At 44.0% G+C, this 19,036-nt stretch overlaps 1 protein-coding gene across 1 annotated transcript in view; it reads left to right on the forward strand.

The window, feature by feature from the left end:
• The window catches only part of LOC117360296 (sodium/hydrogen exchanger 2-like), a 116,081-nt gene that overhangs the window by 36,553 nt on the left and 60,492 nt on the right, over positions 1 to 19,036 (forward strand). Inside the window, exon 6 of the mRNA XM_033943987.1 lies at positions 5,759 to 5,848. Coding sequence (XP_033799878.1) covers positions 5,759 to 5,848 — 90 coding nt within the window. The remainder of the gene's footprint in view (positions 1 to 5,758; positions 5,849 to 19,036) is intronic.

Genomic DNA, 19,036 nt, shown 5'->3' on the forward strand with positions numbered 1-19,036 from the left:
TTTAGGGGCTCCGACGGGGGATGTAGGGGGGGAACCCCCCCACTTTACTTTATACAGATCGCGCCGCGTTGTGGGGGCGTTGTGGAGGGTTTGGGGGGTTGTAACCCCCCACATTTTACTGAAAACTTCACTTTTTCCCTAAAAACAGGGAAAAAGTTAAGTTTACAGTATAATGAGGGGGGTTACAACCCCCCAAACCACCCACAACGCCGCCACGATCTGTATTAAGTAAAGTGGGGGGCTCCCCAACAAAACCCCCCGTCGGAGCCCCTAAAAACTGTCATTTTCTTCGGCGCGCACCTCCGTCTTGCGCTCAGTTGTCAGCGCGCGCCTTTGTCTTCCACGGTTTTGTCTATGAACCGTGGATTAAACTACCATGATATAATTCAATGAGCAGCTGTCTTACAGCCTATAAGTCACCTAGGAATCCTTTTACAAAGCTAGGGGGTATGTTTCAAAACTCTAAGACTGTTAGTGCAGGTTGCTATCAGCTAGGTAGTTTGTTTGCTCCATCTTATTATATATTAAAATGTTTCATGATTATTTCATGTTAAATGTTGTTATATGAGCATAACAGGCTTGATTCTCGTGGAGTCTTCCCATAGCCCTCCCTGTTATGTTTTCTTCTCTAAGGCTGCCTATCTGCTTTGATACAAACTGAGGAGTTACAGGACAACCCAAAGTGAGGGGAGGCGGAGCAGAAAAAAATGTAAATGAGGCTCTCTGTACCAGATCTCGCAATCAGAGATAAACAACTCACAGGTTCAAGAATGATGTGCCTATTTACTAGAAAGAAGATTATCAAGGTAAGTACCTACATCTTCCCTTATCAAAAATATTTGCTGCAAACAATTTTATTTATTTGATTTGAACTCTGCCTGTCTTCCTAGGCACATTATAAACATGCATACATAATCAAATAAATCACAAGGACATTAACGTTAAGACACATATCACAAACCCCAAAACACTAGAAATATCAATAAAACTGTACTGCTATAAAACTCAACTGTCGGCTAAGTTTTATTTTTTCGATGCATACACCTCCCCCTCCCCCCAAAAAAAATTCCAAAACATGTGATGGTTATTTCTTTCCTTTTGAGTATTGGTTCTGCTTTTGGCTTTTATTTTTTTTGTGTGTGTGTGTGTGTGTATGATCAATCAGCTGCATTGTCTCATTCTTTATCTGCTCTTTTTTTTTAAAATTCTTGTTAGTGTTACCAAGGGGTGCTGAAAAGTTCTCAGCCCAACCAACTTCCTAAATTCTGAGCATTATTTTGCCACAGTAGCTGAAAAGAGTGTTATTTTATTTTGCAAAGTGCCAATTTGCAGACTCATAATGTTATATTTTGACATTGTTTCAGATCATTGATTGAACCATATCAACGAAAAGTGTGGAATTTTCAAGTGTGGAACTCTGAGTCGTCATGAAGTTCCTATTCCTGCAGAAGAAAACACCAAAAGAAATCCATGACTGTTTGATGCAAACAATGAGTGGCAAATGCCCATTGTACTCTACAGTGAATGCAGCAAAATTTGAGAGGTCTCAAACAGTGTCAACTCCTGAAATTGTTGACCATGTCCATAACCTGATTTTGGCAGATTGACGAATATCAGCTAAAACAGTTCCTGAGACACTACAGATATCTAAGGAATGTGTTGGGTGTATAATCCATAAGCAGCTGGGTATGCAGAAGCTATCAGCCAAGTGGGTGCCCAAATGTTTGAATGCTGATGAGAAACAACATCAAGTGGACACTTCCAAGTTGATTTTGCAGCATTTTCGGCAAGCTGGTGCCAACTTTGTGGAACGACTAGTTATTGTCGGTGAAATATGGTTACACCACTATGATCCTGAGGTGAAACAACAGTCCATGCAATGATGGCATTCAGGCCAAGGAAATTCAAGACCCAAAAGTCAGCAGGAAAGGTCATGGCCACAGTGTGTCGGGATCAGGAATGCGTTGTAATGACTTACTATCTTCCAAGGGGGCCAAATAATTAGTGCAGAATACTACTGTAACTTGCAGTGCCAATTAAAGGAGGTACTGAAAGAAAAAAGGAGAGGAAAGCTGGGGAAAGGAGTTCTCTGTTTGCAAGAAAATGCACCTGCTCCAGGGAAGGGGTAAAACGCGGACCTCACGGACCTGACGGACCTGGCGGATCTAAACCCGTACGGCCTTAAAAATCTGAGGTCCGTGTCGGTCCGTGTCCGTGGCGTTTGTAATTGCTGTCGCTGACAGACCTTGATGAGATTTTTGCACTGACGGATCCGTCTCAGCATAGGGAGGGAAAAGTGTTAGGATCCGTCAGCGCTAAAAATCTCTTCCAGGTCTGTCAGAGCCAGAGACTAGCGCTGGAGTTTGGAGACTTCTTTTCCATAACGCACGTCCAAAACCTATGTCCCCGCTCTCTTGGCTTCTGCTCTGCCGCTCCAGCACTAGTCTCTGGCTCTGACAGACCTCGAAGAGATTTTTAGCGCTGACGGATCCTAACACTTTTCCCTCCCTATGCTGAGACGGATCCGTCAGTGCTAAAATCTCATCAAGGTCTGTCAGCGACAGCAATTACAAATGCCACGGACATGGACCGACACGGACCTCAGATTTTTAAGGCCGTATGGGTTTAGATCCGCCAGGTCCGTGAGGTCCGTGTTTTACCCCTTCCCCCTGCTCCACCTTGGGGTTTCAGTGCATAGATCATCCACCCTACTCACCAGACCTTGCTCCATCTGACTATTTTCTGTTCTCAAACCTTAAAAAAAGTTTGACAGGGTGATGATTTTCGAGTGGTTCGGAAGTGATTACAGCAGTGGATCAGTATTTCAGTGACCAGACAGAGTATTTTTTAGAAGGGCTACAGAAACTTCAGACATGATGTGCCAAGTGTGTTGAACTTAGGGGTGAATATGTGGAATAGCTTTGTAAGTTTCATGGTTCCACGACATTCCCTTCTTGGCTGGGCTGAGAACTTTTCAGCACACCTGCGTGGAACTCAGAGTGGTGCCTAGCGATGCCTAAGCTACGATATCTGTGGAAAGTTAAGTATTGTTGAAAATTTGAGATTGTGAGTTTGTAACTATGAAGAGATTTGTTCCATAGGGAGGACACTATTTTTGTGACTGGATATATGGACTGATAGTTTGCTAAAAAGAGCAAACAATTGCATGTGGGAGTTTGATCTTTAAGATAAACTTTTGCATTGTTTAGGATAGGGCATTGTTTTTTAAATGCTAATTTTGCATTTATAATTGAGTCTTGGGAAACAAGTGAAGAGCTATATGTGCTGTGAAACAAGTATTGTTTGTATGCTAGTGGAGGTTTTTTTTTTCAGCCAAAGGCTGATTATGAGGTAGTCCTTAATTTTAATGAGGGCTGGACTCCTGAGCTTTTTTCCCCTCTGAAGTAAAAGTGTACTGTATAGCTGAACATTGTACGTGGGGCTCTGCAAGGGAGGAGTGTGTGGCGCAGTGGTTGAAGCTATAGCGTCAGCACCCTGGGGTTGTGGGTTCAAACCCCACGCTGCTCGTTGTGACCCTGGGCAAGTCACTTAATCCTCCTTAGCCCCAGGTACGTTAGATAGATTGTGAGCCCACCGGGACAGATAAGGAAAATGCTTGAGTACCTGATTGTAAAAACCGCTTAGATAACCTTGATAGGCGGTATATAGAATCCTATTGAAACTTGATATTGATGTTTTGAGAATACCCCAATACAAAAAAATTGCAATAAATATTGGCAAAATATTACAATAAATATTGGCAAAAGCAAAGATAGTAGAACCAAATTACTGTATTATGCAGCCAAAAATATCAACTAAACATATAAGTCGCACTGGCCATTTTAGCACGTGCTAAATATTAGCATATGCTAAACGCTAACACGCCCACTATAGTCTTTGGACGTATTAGCGTTTAGCTCACTAAAAGGGCTAGCGCGCCTTAATAAAAGGACCCCATAATGTTAAACAACGTCAAAAAATAGTAAAACAAATGTGAAGAGAAAGACCTCAATAGAGCCTGAATAAACTGGAATTCGCTGCCGGAGAATGTGATGAAATCAGCATACGCATAGCAGGGTTTAAAAAAAGGTTTGGCTAATTTCCTAAAAGAGAAGTCCATAGGCCATTATTGAGATGGCTTGGGGAAATCCACTGCTTATTCCTAGGAGAAGCAGCATCAAATCTTTTTTTACTACTTGGGATCTAGCTAGGTACTTGGGGTCTGGGTTAGCCACTGTTGGAAACAGGACACTGGGCACGATGGACTGTCCCAGTAAGGCAATTCTTATGCTCTTACAGAAACAAACAAAAAAAAAGAACTGCAGGAAATGTACAAGGGATGGTAATTTTATTCAAAACAATAAAATAAAAGTCAGGAAAGAGTTTTGTCCCAAATTAGTCCAGGATACAGAACTCTTTATTGATTTTTATTTTATTGTTTTGAATAAAATTTCCATCCCTTGTACATTTCCTGCCATTCTCTTTTTGTTTCTGTTGTTGCATTTTTACTGCAGTTTTGTTGGTTTCTTTTTACTCCTTATGTTCTTATCAGGCAAAAGCTACTGATCTTCACTCTATCAGGTAAAATGTTTTATCACTGGCCATAAAACATTACCTTTTTTTTTTTTTTTAACATCAAATGGCTCAGAACATCATCTGGAAAATGGACAAAAACATTCAGACTCAAACTTATGTGGCAAGTCCAATGCTACTCCCTATGTGATGCTCCACAAGTCATCACAACTATTCCCAGTGTGGATCAGGTGGAGCTTCATGTTGGCAGTCGCAGTGGCCTTCTACCTCTTCCTGTGTAACCGTAGTCTAATTGATTTCTTCTGACAATTCACTAGCAGTCCTATCAATGCGTAATGTGCCTTGTGGTCCTTAGTGCTGTTCCTAAGTTACAGATTTCTTCCTTTTTCTGCTTTGTTCCTTGTCAGTCAAGAACATGAATGTTGAATCTTTACTATATAGGTTGTTGCTTTTGTTTCAAGCCTGTTCCAGGAACTTATTCTCCTCATAGCTGTATTGGAGTACAGTATAATCCTGTTATACCGGACTCACTTATAACGGAACCTTGCATATAGCGGACGAGATCTGCTGGCCACGGCCGAGCACCATTGTAAACATACAGAAAATCATCGGATATAGCGGACTTGCATATAACGGACTTTCGGATATACCGGACAACTCGTTTGGTCCCCAGAGCCGCTTTTAGCTGTAGTTTTATTCGGCTATAATGGACATGCGGGCTCCACCTACATGGCACGTGACATGCCGGTGATATACTATCAAAATGCAGCCCAGAAAAGAAATGACAGAGTATTTTTCTTTCCAGTACAGTGTTCTGGTTTGCAATCGTTTCGTGCCATACCAATATTTTGCTGAGTTTTGTTATTGATGTTGCTGATATGCTTGTGCAGTGACTGTTGTTCATTGATTTACGTTGTTTCAAGTTGTCCTAAATAAAGTTAAAAAAAAAATAAATGCAACTCTGGATATAATGGACTCTGGATATAACGGACTGTTTTTCCAGGTCCCTTGAAGTCCGTTATAACAGGATTATACTGTATTAACAATTGTGACTTGCCTCTGCACCACTGGCCTGCCTCCTTCTGCTCCCCCCACCTCTTTCCTGCTGTCCCCTCTCATGTCCTTTTTATTAACCTTCATCCCCTTTCTGTCCTCTCCTGCTGTCCCAGCTCTCCTATATAGGTGTATAAAATATTATTCTTTTTTTTTTTTAATTTATTAACAGGGGATTACAATTCGCCCATTGGTTGAATTATTAGAAGTCAAAAAAAGGAGAGAAACTCCCCTTACTGTGAGTGAACAGATTCACATTCGGGTAAGTTGGATTTCAGTTTTTATGATATGACTGCAGGTGCATCAGCCGCATAAACCATGTGAAAATGTTGCTTACAAGGGCAAACGGCGCAGCGCATATGTGTCTTACCTATCCCCCTCCTTTACAAAGCCGCGCTAGCGTTTTTATTGCCAGCCGCCGCGGTAACAGCTCCGACGCTCATAGAATTCCTATGAGTGTCCGAGCTGTTCCTGCTGTGGCCGGCATTAAAAACGCTAGCGCGGCTTTGTAAAGGAGGGGGCATATGTGGAAAGATGATGAAAGTAGCTAGGAAAATGAGCACAGTGTCCTTCCCTCTTGGGCTAGGGGGCATAGCAATTGGGTTGAAACTGGGCCAGTCAAACATATGGCATAGTGGTGCTCAGACAGCAAAAACTTAAGTTCAACTTAAGTTTTTTAATAGTTTAACATTTATTACTGTTTCCAAGATCAAAACAGAAACACACTAACAGAAAGGGATGGTTTGGATGGGCTGGAGTGAGCTTTGATGGAGACTTCAGTAGATGGAACCTAAGCATAGTACTGGGCAGAGCTTTAGGTTCAGGCCCAGCGATAGCTAAGAAGGACAATTTAAATTAAGTCAGTAATTTAAAGAGTGGGTAGGGTTGGGTAGACTGGATGGACCATTCGGGTCTTTATCTGCCATCGTCTACTATGTTACCATGATAATAAACTCAAGAAATACAGTATAAGCAATGCAAAACGATACACTAAACATTAAACAAGGCAATGCTCTACTAGTCTATCACTGGGGGAGAAACAGGACAGAACTAAACAAAAACTACAAAGTGTCAATAAAGAAAACAGTCTTCAATGATAATTAACTATATAGCCTATACCTTAATATCCTTTTAAGAGACCAGAAACTAGAAGAAATATTCAGCCCACAGCGGTAAGTCCACTTTCATTCGCAGGCTGAACTAACCTTGGATATTCAGTGCCAGGGCATGCATGGCTCCCACCATTGAATATATGGGTTGACCCAGAAGTTAACTAGTCTTACCAGTGCCCGATTAACTCGGTGCATAGAGTTAAGATAGCCTTTTTATTTTGGACCTAATGTTATGTGCTTGCTTAGCCAGTAAGTAGACTGAATATCGCTACTAACTGGTTAAGCTGACGTTAGAAACATAGAAACATAGAAAGATGACGGCAGAAAAGGGCTACAGCCCATCAAGTCTGCCCACTCTACTGACCCACCCCATTAAGTCTGAGTGCTGATGACTTAGTTCCTTAGCTCGACCTTCGTAGGGATCCCACGTGGATGTCCCATTTATTCTTAAAGTCGAGCACGCTGGTGGCCTCGATCACCTGCACCGGAAGTTTGTTCCAATGATCCACCACCCTTTCTGTGAAGAAGTACTTTCTGGTGTCACCACTAAATTTCCCTCCTCTGAGTTTAAGCGGGTGCCCCCTTGTGACCGAGGGTCCCTTGGGAACGAATATGTCGTCTTCCAGCTTGACACGACCTGTGACGTATTTAAATGTCTCAATCATGTCACCCCTTTCCCTGCGTTCCTCTAGAGTATAGAGCTGCAATTTGCCCAGTCTTCGTATGAGAGACCCTTGAGTCCGGAGACCATTCTAGTGGCCATCCGCTGGACTGACTCAGCTCGAAGCACATCTTTACGGTAATGTGGCCTCCAGAATTGCACACAGTATTCCAGATGAGGTCTCACCATGGCTCTGTAAAGTGGCATTATGACTTCAGGTTTACGGCTGACGAAGCTTCTCTTGATACATCCCATCATTTGCCTTGCCTTGGATGAGGCCTTCTCTACTTGTTTGGCAGCCTTCATGTCTGCACTGATGATTACTCCCAAGTCCCGTTCTTCTGAAGTCCTAGCTAGTGTTTCTCCATTCAAGATATATGTTCTGCATGAATTTCTGCTGCCGAGATGCATGACCTTACACTTCTTAGAGTTGAAGCCCAGCTGCCATGTTGAGGACCAGTTTTACAACGTGATCAGATACTGCTTCATACTGTCCTTGAGATTGCTTTTACTTACTGTATTACACAGTTTGGCGTCGTCGGCGAACAGTGCTACTTTACCCTGAAGCCCCCGGGTCAAGTCCCTTATGAATATATTGAAAAGGGATGGTCCCAGGACTGACCCCTGTGGCACTCCGCTAGTCACCTCCGATGTCTCAGAGAGGGTGCCGTTGACCACCACCCTCTGAAGTCTTCCACTCAGCCAATCATTGACCCATGCAGTTAGTTTCTCACCCAACCCCATCAATTTCATCTTGTTTAATAGTCTACGGTGCGGGACACTGTCAAAAGCTTTACTGAAATCCAAGTACACTATGTCCAGAGACTCTCCCGAGTCTAGCTTTCCTGTCACCCAGTCAAAGAAGCTGATGAGATTGGATTGGCATGACCTGCCCCTAGTGAATCCATGTTGACAGGGATCCCTCAGATTTCCCTCATCAAATATCGTGTCTAATTTTCCTTTAAGTAGAGTTTCCATGAGTTTACACACTATTGATGTGAGACTCACTGGCCTGTAATTCGCAGCCTCTGCTCTGCAACCCTTTTTGTGCAGAGGAACAACGTTGGCTGTTTTCCAGTCCTTAGGGAGAGATTGAAGAGCAAGGCTAACGGTTGCGCCAGAACATCGCATAGCTCTCTGAGCACTCTTGGATGCAAATTGTCCGATCCCATGGCTTTGTTCACCTTGAGTCTTGACAGTTCTCTGTAAACAACAGCTGGTGTGAACTCAAAATTCTGAAATGGGTCTTCCATGCTTTGCTTTGCTTCCAGCCGTGGCCCGTGCCCTGGTGCCTCGCAGGTGAAGACTGAACAGAAGTAATCATTCAGCAGTTTGGCCTTATCGGAATCTGTTTCCACATAGTTCCCTTCTGGCGTTCTAAGGCATACTATCCCGTTTGCGTTCTTTTTCCTGTCGCTAATGTACCTGAAGAAGGATTTGTCCCCTTTCTTAATGTTCTTTGCTAGAGTTTCTTCCATTCGAAGTTTGGCCTCCCTGACTGCTGTTTTGACTGTTGCAGACTTTGTCCTGTATTCAATGTTTGCTTCTTCTTCCCCCGTGCATTTGTATACGAGAAATGCTTTTTTCTTCTCTTTGACGAAGTACGAGACCTCATCAGTGAACCATTGAGGTTTCTTTTTTCTTTGCTGTTTGGTTACCGATTTTATGTAGCGTTTAGTTGCCTCATGAAGGGTCAATTTCAAGGTTGACCACATAGTTTCCACATTATCAGTTACTTCTTGAACCTGCAGCGTCTGATGGACGAAATCTCCCATGCGTGCGAAGTCAGTGCCTCGGAAATTGAATACTCTTGTTTTTGTTTGTGACCTAGGGAAGCCTTTCTTAAGGTTAAACCATACCATGTTATGGTCACTGGTGGCTAGCTTTTCTCCCACCGAGACCTCCGAGACGCTTTCCCCATTCGTAAGTACCAGGTCCAGGATGGCCTGGGCCCTAGTGGGCTCTAGTACCATTTGTTTGAGCCTTACTCCCTTCATGGACGTTAATATCCTCCTGCTATCACAAGTTGTCGCTGAGAGTGTGTTCCAGTTTACATCAGGCATGTTGAAGTCTCCCAACAGAACGACGTCCCCCCGTAAGGTGATATTCTCAATGTCTTCAATTAATTCTGCGTCCTTGTCCTCCGATTGCCTTGGAGGTCTGTATACCATACCAAGGTACAGGCTTTTTTCTCTGCCTCTGGCCAGGTTTACCCAGATGGATTCCCCAGTATACTTGACATCCGTGATCCTGGTTGTCTTGATGTTCTCTTTGATGTAGAGGGCTACCCCTCCTCCTAACTTACCTTCTCTGTCTTGTCGAAGCAGGTTGTATCCTGGTATAGTTATATCCCACCCATGAGAGTCTGTGAACCATGTTTCAGATACTGCTACTACGTCCAGGTCTGCATTAACTATTTCTGTTTCTAGTTCTAGAAATTTATTCCCTAGGCTGTGTGCGTTAACATACATAGCTCTCCACTCTTTCTGTTTACTAAGCTCCTGTAGTGAGCCATCCATTTGAATTAAAGTGTCACCTAGTGTTTCTTTTGCAATAAGGGTACTTACCTTAGACTTAGAAGCGGAGTTTTGGTTCGCCCCATCAGGATTGTTACTTACTGCTCCGGTGTAAAAGTGGGTACCCACCCCCGACTTACCTAGTTTAAAGCCCTTCGAAGTAGGCGGGCTAGCCTGTGTCCGAAGACATTCTTACCTCTGTTGGTCAGGTGGAGTCCGTCTGGTCCCTGTAGTGCCTCTCCGTGATTCAGGAATCCGAAGTTCATTTCCCGGCACCATCGTTGTAGCCACTCATTCGTCTTCAGGATACGTTCGTCCCTGTCCCTTCCTCTGCCCCTAACAGGAAGAATTGAAGAGAATACTACCTGTGCTCCTGTCTGCTTTAGCCTCTTTCCCAGAGCTCCGAAGTCTCTAGCTATGTCCTCCAGGGTGTTCTTGGCAGTGTCGTTCGTCCCGACGTGGATGAGCAGCATGGGGAAGTGGTCCTGGGGCCTGAGAAGTCTATCAAGACAGGTGGTCACATCTCGTATTCTGGCTCCGGGCAGACAGCAGACCTCCCTCAACTGCATATCCGGTCTGCATATTGGTCCCTCGGTGCCCCTCAACATGGAGTCCCCAATGGCTATCACTCTACGCCTCTTTTGGGGGTGTCGATCCATTGTCCCTGGAGATGGAGATGTGTGTTGATCCTGTTCCATGTCCACAACGGTAGTCTCTTCCTGCAAGACCTGGAATCTGTTCTTCAGGTTCAGATGCGGAGTCGATGTGGAGCTGCCCTGGTGAGAGAAAGAGTGAGAAGGTGAAGAGATTGTAAATGGGGGGGAGGGGGGTATCCTACGTTTACCTGTGGAGGAGGTCACTAACTGCCAGGAGTCAGTGTCTCCATCCATCTCCTGAACTGCAACAGTTGGTTTCTTTATCGACAGCCCTGGTGTCATCATGGGAGATCCGTCACGATCCCGTTCTGTGATTTGGGATAGCTCCTGCACTATCCCATCGATATAGGCCTCATCCTCTCTAATGCCTCTCAGACGTTTCACCTCCTCCCTGAGGCTCCTTAGTTCCTGCATGATGTAATCCTGCTGGCCGACCTCCTCTGTCTGTGTAGAGGCCGTAATGTACTGCTGTGGGATGTTCTCGGTCTGCACGGAGACATCCTTTCCTGGTGCTGTGTTCTCCTCCGTCTGTGCACAGGCTGAGGTCACCTCCCGGATCACCTCAGTGTTGCTGATCTTGCTTGTAGGTTTCACACTTCTTGTCCGCCCTGCCATATTCGGATAATATATGAGGTCTGCCTGTTAACAAAAAGAAAGAGAGAGAGTAAATGAGAGAGAGTAAACGAGAGAGAGAGATAGTATGAGAGCTAGTATGAGATAGTATGAGAGTATGAGAGGTTGGGACCTCTGAAGGGTAGAGTTGAAAAGTAAGGGTGTCAGAGAGTGTATAGATGAAGGATTTGCCCTACAGTGTTCAGTTGCCCTAGGTTTGGCTCTTCTTAAGGCTCTTCGCAAAGGCGCTCTCGCTAAGGCGAGCGCCTTTGCCGCTCGTCTTCGCCGCGCGCCGAACGGCTGCGTGCCGTTGGCTTGCCTCCTTTTATGGAGGAGCCCGGTCGCACGCTACTGATGCGTGGGGGTGGGTGGGCGGAGCTACCTCGCCGCTGCCCCGATGTCTTCCTGGCTTGTGCTGGCACTTCTCCTCTCTCTCTGCGCCTCACACAGTCCTTCCTCCTCTCCCTTGGTCTTCTGCCTGCCTTGTGCTGCTGCAAACAAAAAGCTGCTGCAAACAAAAAGCTGACGTTCCGCCTTTATTCTGCCCCTAACCCAGCCGGTAGGGAATGGATGGTTAGCGGAGATGTTCAGCGGCACTTACCTGATTAAGTGCCACTGAATATCAGCAGCTAGCTAGCTGAGTGGGTTTAACTGTGCAAGAGTCTCTCCTGCCCCGTTTAACCCTTTTGAATATGAACCCCCTTAATGAACTTCTTCCTTACCTTCTATACCAGTGTCTCGCAAACTTTGTCGGGCCGCGGCACGCTAAATGTAGTAGCTGCGGCTCGAGGTATCTGGAAGTGTGTGGACGGCGATGCGATGTCACGTGCATGCATGACGTCATCATGTCAACGTCCACGCCTGCGCGAAGGCCCTCCAGATGGGTCCTGAGCCACTGGTGGTGATGGTGGTGTCAGCAGGGAGACACGCAGAGAGGAGAGGCGCTGGCGCCAGCTGATTGCCTGCAGGATATGCCTCTCGCCACAAGAGGCACATCCTGTAGGCAGTCAGCCAGTGTCTGTCCTCCTCCCCAGCATCTCACGGCACACCTCTAATTTCAGGAGGCACACTAGTTTGCCATGGCACACAGTTTGTGATACACTGTTCTATACACTCTTTCAGCTGGGATAACACTAAGAAGATATAAAATCTTGTATTTTTTTTGGCAATACACTTTCAGGGCTAAAACTCTGGGTCTCAGGACTAAGAATTCTCTCCTAGTAAAGTAGCAAGGAAGAGATCAGGAAATACATGAATTCTAAGACCATGAAAACAAACCAATCTAAACTTGAAAAACAGAATTACGTAAGAACATAAGCAATGCCTCTGCTGGGTCAGACCTGAGGTCCATCTTGCCCAGCAGTCCGCTCACGTGGCGGCCCAACAAGTCCAGGACCTGTGCAGTAATCCTCTATTTATACCCTTCTATTCCCTTTTCCAGCAGGAAAATGTCCAATCCTCTCTTAAATCCCAGTACTGTATTCTGCCCTATAACGTCCTCTGGAAGCGCATTCCAAGTGTCCACCACACGTTGGGTAAAGAAGACCTTCCTGGCATTCATATTTAATCTGTCCCCTTTCAACTTTTCCGAATGCCCTCTTGTTCTTTTATTTTTTGAAAGTTTGAAGAATCTGTCCCTCTCTACTCTCTCTATGCCCCTCATGATCTTATAAGTCTCTATCATATCCCCTCTAAGTCTCCTCTTCTCCAGGGAAAAAAGACCCAGTTTCTCCAATCTTTCTCTATCTATCTCTCTCTATTTCTGTCTCTCTCCCTTTCTCTCTCTTTCTTTCAATCTCTCTCTCTCTCTCTCTCTCTATTTCTCTCTGTCTCCCTTTCCCTCTCTCTTTCTGTCCCTCTCTACTCTCTCTATGCCCCTCATGATCTTATAAGTCTCTATCATATCCCCTCTAAGTCTCCTCTTCTCCAGGGAAAAGAGACCCAGTTTCTTCAATCTCTCAGCGTATGAAAGGTTTTTCATCCCTTTTATCAGTCGTGTCGCTCTGTTGGAAGCCTCTTCTACAGAGATTTACAGCAAACTTACTAAATTCACATTCCCAGATGTCATAAACACATCAGAAGCTTCCCTTTCACCATTCCTCTTAACAGAACCAGGAACGCAATATGCCCTTGAAATATCAGGTAAAGAGTCAGAATTGCAAAACATGAAATGAAAAATTCCCTTAATTGGCAGACTGACCTGCTTAGTGTATCCTAGGTGGTCTCAAGAAAGCAAAACAGTGAAGCTTCGTTTAGCTGACTGCCCACTGGCCCAGCAGGAGCTATCCCTGATTGCCTGTGCCATTTTAACAGTCCTTGCTCCGGATCTGCTTCCTGAATTTCTCTTATGGCTTCTTTGTTCCTGTTTCCTACCCAAGATTCTCATCTTGTTCCTATATGGTTCCTCCTTTCTGGATTCTTTCCCCCTTCCTAAATTTCTTCCTGTCTAATTTGTTTTTGGAATGATCTTCTAGCTGTGGGCCATTTCCTGGACTTAACTCTTCTACTTGCTTAAATTTTGCCATATTAGGTATGCTAAGTCTGTTAGCAACCCTTTTACTCGTAATAAAGTGCATTAAGCAATTAATGTGCAAATTAGCGTGTGTGAACTGTTGTCATGATGGCATGACTATTAGAACATGCTAATTCGCCTGTTAACTGCATATTGTGCTAAGAAGTGAACTAGGTCATGGATGAAGAAGGGAGGAACGGCATACTCTATATTGTGTACGTCAGGGGTGCCCAAATGGTTGATCGTGATCGACCAGTAGATCGCAAAGGCAATGCAAGTTGATTGCATTGCCTTTATGATTATGTTCTTCCTGCCTCTCCGAGCCAGGCCAGGCACGTACAAGCACCGGACCCACAAGCCTTCACCTCTGACGTCAATTCTGACACCAAAGAGGAAGTTCTGGGCCAGCCAATCGCTGCCTGGCTGGTCTGGAACTTCCTCTCCGACGTCAGAATTGATGTTGAGGGGAAGGCTTGTGGGCCTGGCGTTTGTACATGCCAGGCCTGGCTTGGGGAAGCAGGGAGAAATCGGCATGGTGGCTTGGGGGGGGAGGAGCAGGGAGAAATAAAGAATCGGGGAAGTGGAGAAATCAGCGCGATGGCTTTGGGGGGCAGGGGAGAGAGAAAGAAAGATAGGCAGGCAGGAGGAGAGAGAAAGACAGAAATAAAGAGGGGGGCAGGGGAAGAGAGAAAGATAGAGAGACAGAAAGAAAAAGGGAGTAGGCAGAAAGAAAGAAATATTGGATTTACAGAAGAAGGTTTGTGCAACCAGAGACTCATGAAATCACCAGACAAAAAGGTAGGAAAAATGATTTTATTTTCAATTTTGTGATCATAATGTGTCCGTTTTGAGAATTTAAATCTGCTGTCTATATTTTGCCCTATGGCCTCCTTTTACTAAACTGCGATAGTGTTTTTTTAGTGCAGGGAGCCTATGAGCGTCGGGAGCTGCGAGGGGCATTAGTAAAAGGAGAGGGGGTATATTTGCCTATTTTTGTATAGTTGTTACTGAGGTGACATTGCATATTTTAAAGTCATCTGCCTTGACCTCTCAGACCCCCCCCCCCCGAATACAAATGATAATTAACATTTTTTCTGCGTACTGTGTGCTTTGTGTTGTTTAAAATTTTATTGTTGGTAGATCATTTTGACTTGGTCATTTTAACAGTAGCTCGCAAGCCAAAAAAGTGTGGGCACCCCTGGTGTACATACTAAATACTACTTTGTGTAGCTACCTTGGATTCACTTAGCGTCTCCTCAGTAGGAGACATCAAGTGCATCTGTTTAATGCATACTAATGAACATTTTGGTGTAGGACCTGCAGAGGACATGCTGACCAAACCCCCAACAATTGCCATGCAATCATGATCCTTACCATGCATTAATATTTGCTGTTAAGATGCAGAAGTGCTAACACTTAAGAGGGCTCCTTGTTGAGGGTCTTGAACTATTCAGTTGTGTATGGTTTTCCTACTACATGAGAGGTGAAAATGGAGAAGAAAAGAAAAGAAAGAAGTTGATAATGGCCAGTGGCACATCTAAATTACTATCTTGAACTCTGGAGATGAGATAATACAATTGTAAAGAGACTGGACCAAAAGGATTGTGACATTAAGAATCTAAGTATTCCCGAAGCCCATAGGAATTGAATGGGCTCCAGTGCATTTGCCACGGGAGAATTGCTACTGCGGCATTGTAAAAGGGGACATTAATACAACTATAAATAGAATGTAGGACATAAAAATCAATTAATGCCATAAAATGAATAAATGTAAATATCTATCATTGATGATTCAATCTTGCATATTTTTCGCTTTCTCACATTGTTGTACCTGCTAGCCACCACAATTTGTTACCATTTACACATTCATTTATGTCTTAAAGAATTTTTTAATTCACCTATTCTTTTGATACACCATTCATTTATAGGCTTTTAAAACAGGTCTAGCTCCGGATGTCTAAGTTACGTCCTAGACATCTTGGGAAATGTTTGATTATCAACGCAAGACATCCAAGTGCTAAGCCCGCCCATAACACGCCTCCAACACACCTCCTCAAACTCCACAGCTGCTAAGAAGCCTAGGAATAATTCCAGAAAGTTGGTCTTGAAAATCGGCATTTGGACATTTTGATGAGAAAAACGTCCACTTGCCAATTTATGCATTTTTTATGGATGTCTTAGTGTTTTGAAAATGAGCCCCATAGAATATAATTTCCTGCCTGAAATATGTATCATGTTTATCTTACAATCAAACACATATAGTATGTATATTTTTTTACAAAAGTGAATTGGATTCAAAAATTGTTCCCAGCACAAAAATATAAATATCAGCACTGCTTATAGCCAAGACATTTATAAACATGTGGCATTCACCAGGTGCATTACACTCAGGGCTCCTCTTACTAAGGTGCGCTAGCGTTTTTAGCGCACACACAAAATTACCGCACGCTAAACTGCGTGATACACTTCTAGAAGAATGCCAGCTCAATGCTGGCGTTAAGATCTAGCACGCGTTATTCTGTGCGTTAAGGCCCTAACGCACCTTAGTAAAAGGAGCCCTCAGTTTCTCAAACTCATAAATGTCCAAATACCTAAATGCTCTTTAGATCTTAAAAACAAAAAAAAAAACCTGATTCATTCACTTAAGGTAATCTACTATTTGTACAATCTTTTTTTTTTTTCTCATGAAGTCTGAAGCTTTTATGATTTCATTCGCCCCTTGTCACAAGTGAAAAAAGCCAGTCCTTCAATTGCAAATGAGAAGGAAGAGCATCTGACATCAGTGATGTTTAGTCCTACTGGCTTAATTTGGAGGTTTCTGCCTAAAGAATAGACACCTTTACAGCTGACTTTCCTACAAAGTTCCATTAATAATAATAATAACTTTATTTTTATATACCGCCAGCTATCTTGCGACTTCTAGGCGGTTTACAGTAAAAGAGATTGTGAATACAATAAAAGAAAATGTAAATTCAATAAAGAGAGGCTTTACGTACAATGAATTAAGGAGTTAGCAGTATACTTCTCGTACAGTGACTTAAAGAGTCAAGCAGGCTACATCTGATAATATTAATAATGTTAACAACAGTTTGTGTGTTGCAAGGCCCGGAAGTGCCAAGCTGTTTGTTCAGAAGTAGAAATATTCCGTGACTTGAGTCAGTGGCGTACCTAGGGTATGTGGCACCCAGGGCCCATCATTTTTTGACACCCCCCCCATCTATATGAAAAATATGATTTTTAGTACCAATCTACATATCGCTCCACAAGAGTGTACCTAGGAAAAGGCTGCATCTTAAACATTGCAGTGAGCACTAGAACACCAACACATACATTGTAAAACTAAACAAGCCAGATCCCGCACAGTCAATTGGTCCTGTAGTCAATGCCAACTGAAAACTATGTCTTTTTCAGAACACACAGAACAGAGATACACCCTCGCCCAAAATGGAATAATCACAAACTAAAAATAGAAATATGTAGACAAAAGTTAAACTGATCCGCCAAGAAACCAGACCCTGGATACAATGCAACACCACAAAAAACAGTAACACATGTCCTCTAATACAATGCAAAATATAAAGACAGTAGATGTAAATTTGAAAAACCTGATACATAACAATCACCACTTTATAAATTAACAAATAAAAATAAAACAAATAATGAGAAATAAAAAAATACCATTTTATTGGACTAATCCCCGTAAGCTCGGTCCCCATCCCCGCAAACCACCTGATTCCATCCACACAAGCCTTGAATTGTTTATATTAAAGTATAAAAAGAAACAATATTCTGTACAATTGTCAATTTATAAATCAGCGTCTTCTCCCCACTCTCTTCCCCATTTCCCTTCAGCATCCTCAGCCCACTCTCTCTCCACTTTCCTTCAGCGCACGCACATAAAAACAAGCAAGTAATTTTATATCATTTTCATTCTATTCATTCATAGAAATTAAAGTCTAGATAATGCCAGTCACATAACAAAACATGATTTTACAAAAATAATTCCCTGCAGTCAAGCCTACAAGGATTACTAGATGTCTTTCAGCAGTTCCCCTCCCTCCCTCCCCCTTACCTTTGTGGCCAAGTCAAAATGATCTACCAACAATAAAATTTTAAAAACACAAAGCACGCTGTACGCAGAGAAAATGTTAATTATCATTTATATTCCGCGGGTTTTCAAAGAGGTCAAGGCAGATGACTTTATGCAATGTCACCTCAGTAACAACTATACAAAAATAGACAAATATTCCCCCTCCCTTTTTACTAAACTGCGATAGCGGTTTTTAGCGTAGGGAGCTGCGCTGAATGCCCCACGCTGCTCTCGACGCTCATAGGCTCCCTGCGCTAAAAAACTCTATTGCGGTTTAGTAAAAGGGGGCCATAGTGCAAAATATAGACAGCAGATATAAATTTTCAAAACGGACACATTTTGATCACTAAGTTGAAAATAAAATCATTTTTCCTACTTTTTTGTCTGGTGATTTCATGAGTCTCTGGTCCTTCTTCTTTCTCTCTCCCCCTGGCTCCCCTCTTTATTTCTGCCTTTCTTTCTCTCTCCTCCTGGCCCCCCTCTTTATTTCTGCCTTTCTTTCTCTCCCCTTGGTCCCCCTCTTTCTTTCTGCCTTTCTTTCTCTCTCCCCCTGGCCTTCCTCTTTCTTTCTGCCTTTCTTTCTCTCCCCCTTGACCCCCTCTTTATTTCTGCCTTTCTTTCTCTCCCCTTGGTCCCCCTCTTTCTTTCTGCCTTTCTTTCTCTCTCCCCCTGGCCCCCCCTCTTTATTTTTTCCTTTCTTTCTCTCTCCCCCTAGCCCGCACAAAGCCAGCAGCCGATTTCTTCCTGCTCCTTCCCCGATGTCCTGATGTCCTGAACTTCATCGGGCAGCAGCAGCATTCACAATTCACTGCTGTTGCCCGCTTCAGGCCTTCCTCTCTGTCGGGTCCTGTCTTCATGAAAACTGGAAGTAGGCAGGACCAGGCAGAGAACAAGGCCTGAAGCCGGCAACAGCAGCGAATTGTAAACGCTGCTGCTGCCCGAAGAAGGTAATGGAGCACCGAGGCAGTCCGCTTCTCCCCCCTCCCAGCCGAACCCCCGCTGACCCTCCTATCTCCCCCCCCCTCCGTGAACCTTTCCGACCTTCCCAGCGAGAGCAGCAAACCTCCTTCGCGGCTTTCTCCTCTCTCTGCCGCGTTACTGATGACGTCATCAGTGATGCGGCAGAGGGAGGATAAAGCCGACGCTACTGGAGGGAGGTTTGCTGCTTTCGCTGGGAGGGTCGGAAAGGTTCACTTGGGGGAGGAGAGATAGGATGGTCAGCGGGGTTTCGGCTGGGAGGGGGGAGAAGCGGTCTGCCTTGGTGCTCCAAGGCCTGGCGCCATTACCTTTT

This window comes from Geotrypetes seraphini, chromosome 5 (assembly GCF_902459505.1).
Source record: "Geotrypetes seraphini chromosome 5, aGeoSer1.1, whole genome shotgun sequence".
Classification (NCBI taxonomy): domain Eukaryota; kingdom Metazoa; phylum Chordata; class Amphibia; order Gymnophiona; family Dermophiidae; genus Geotrypetes; species Geotrypetes seraphini.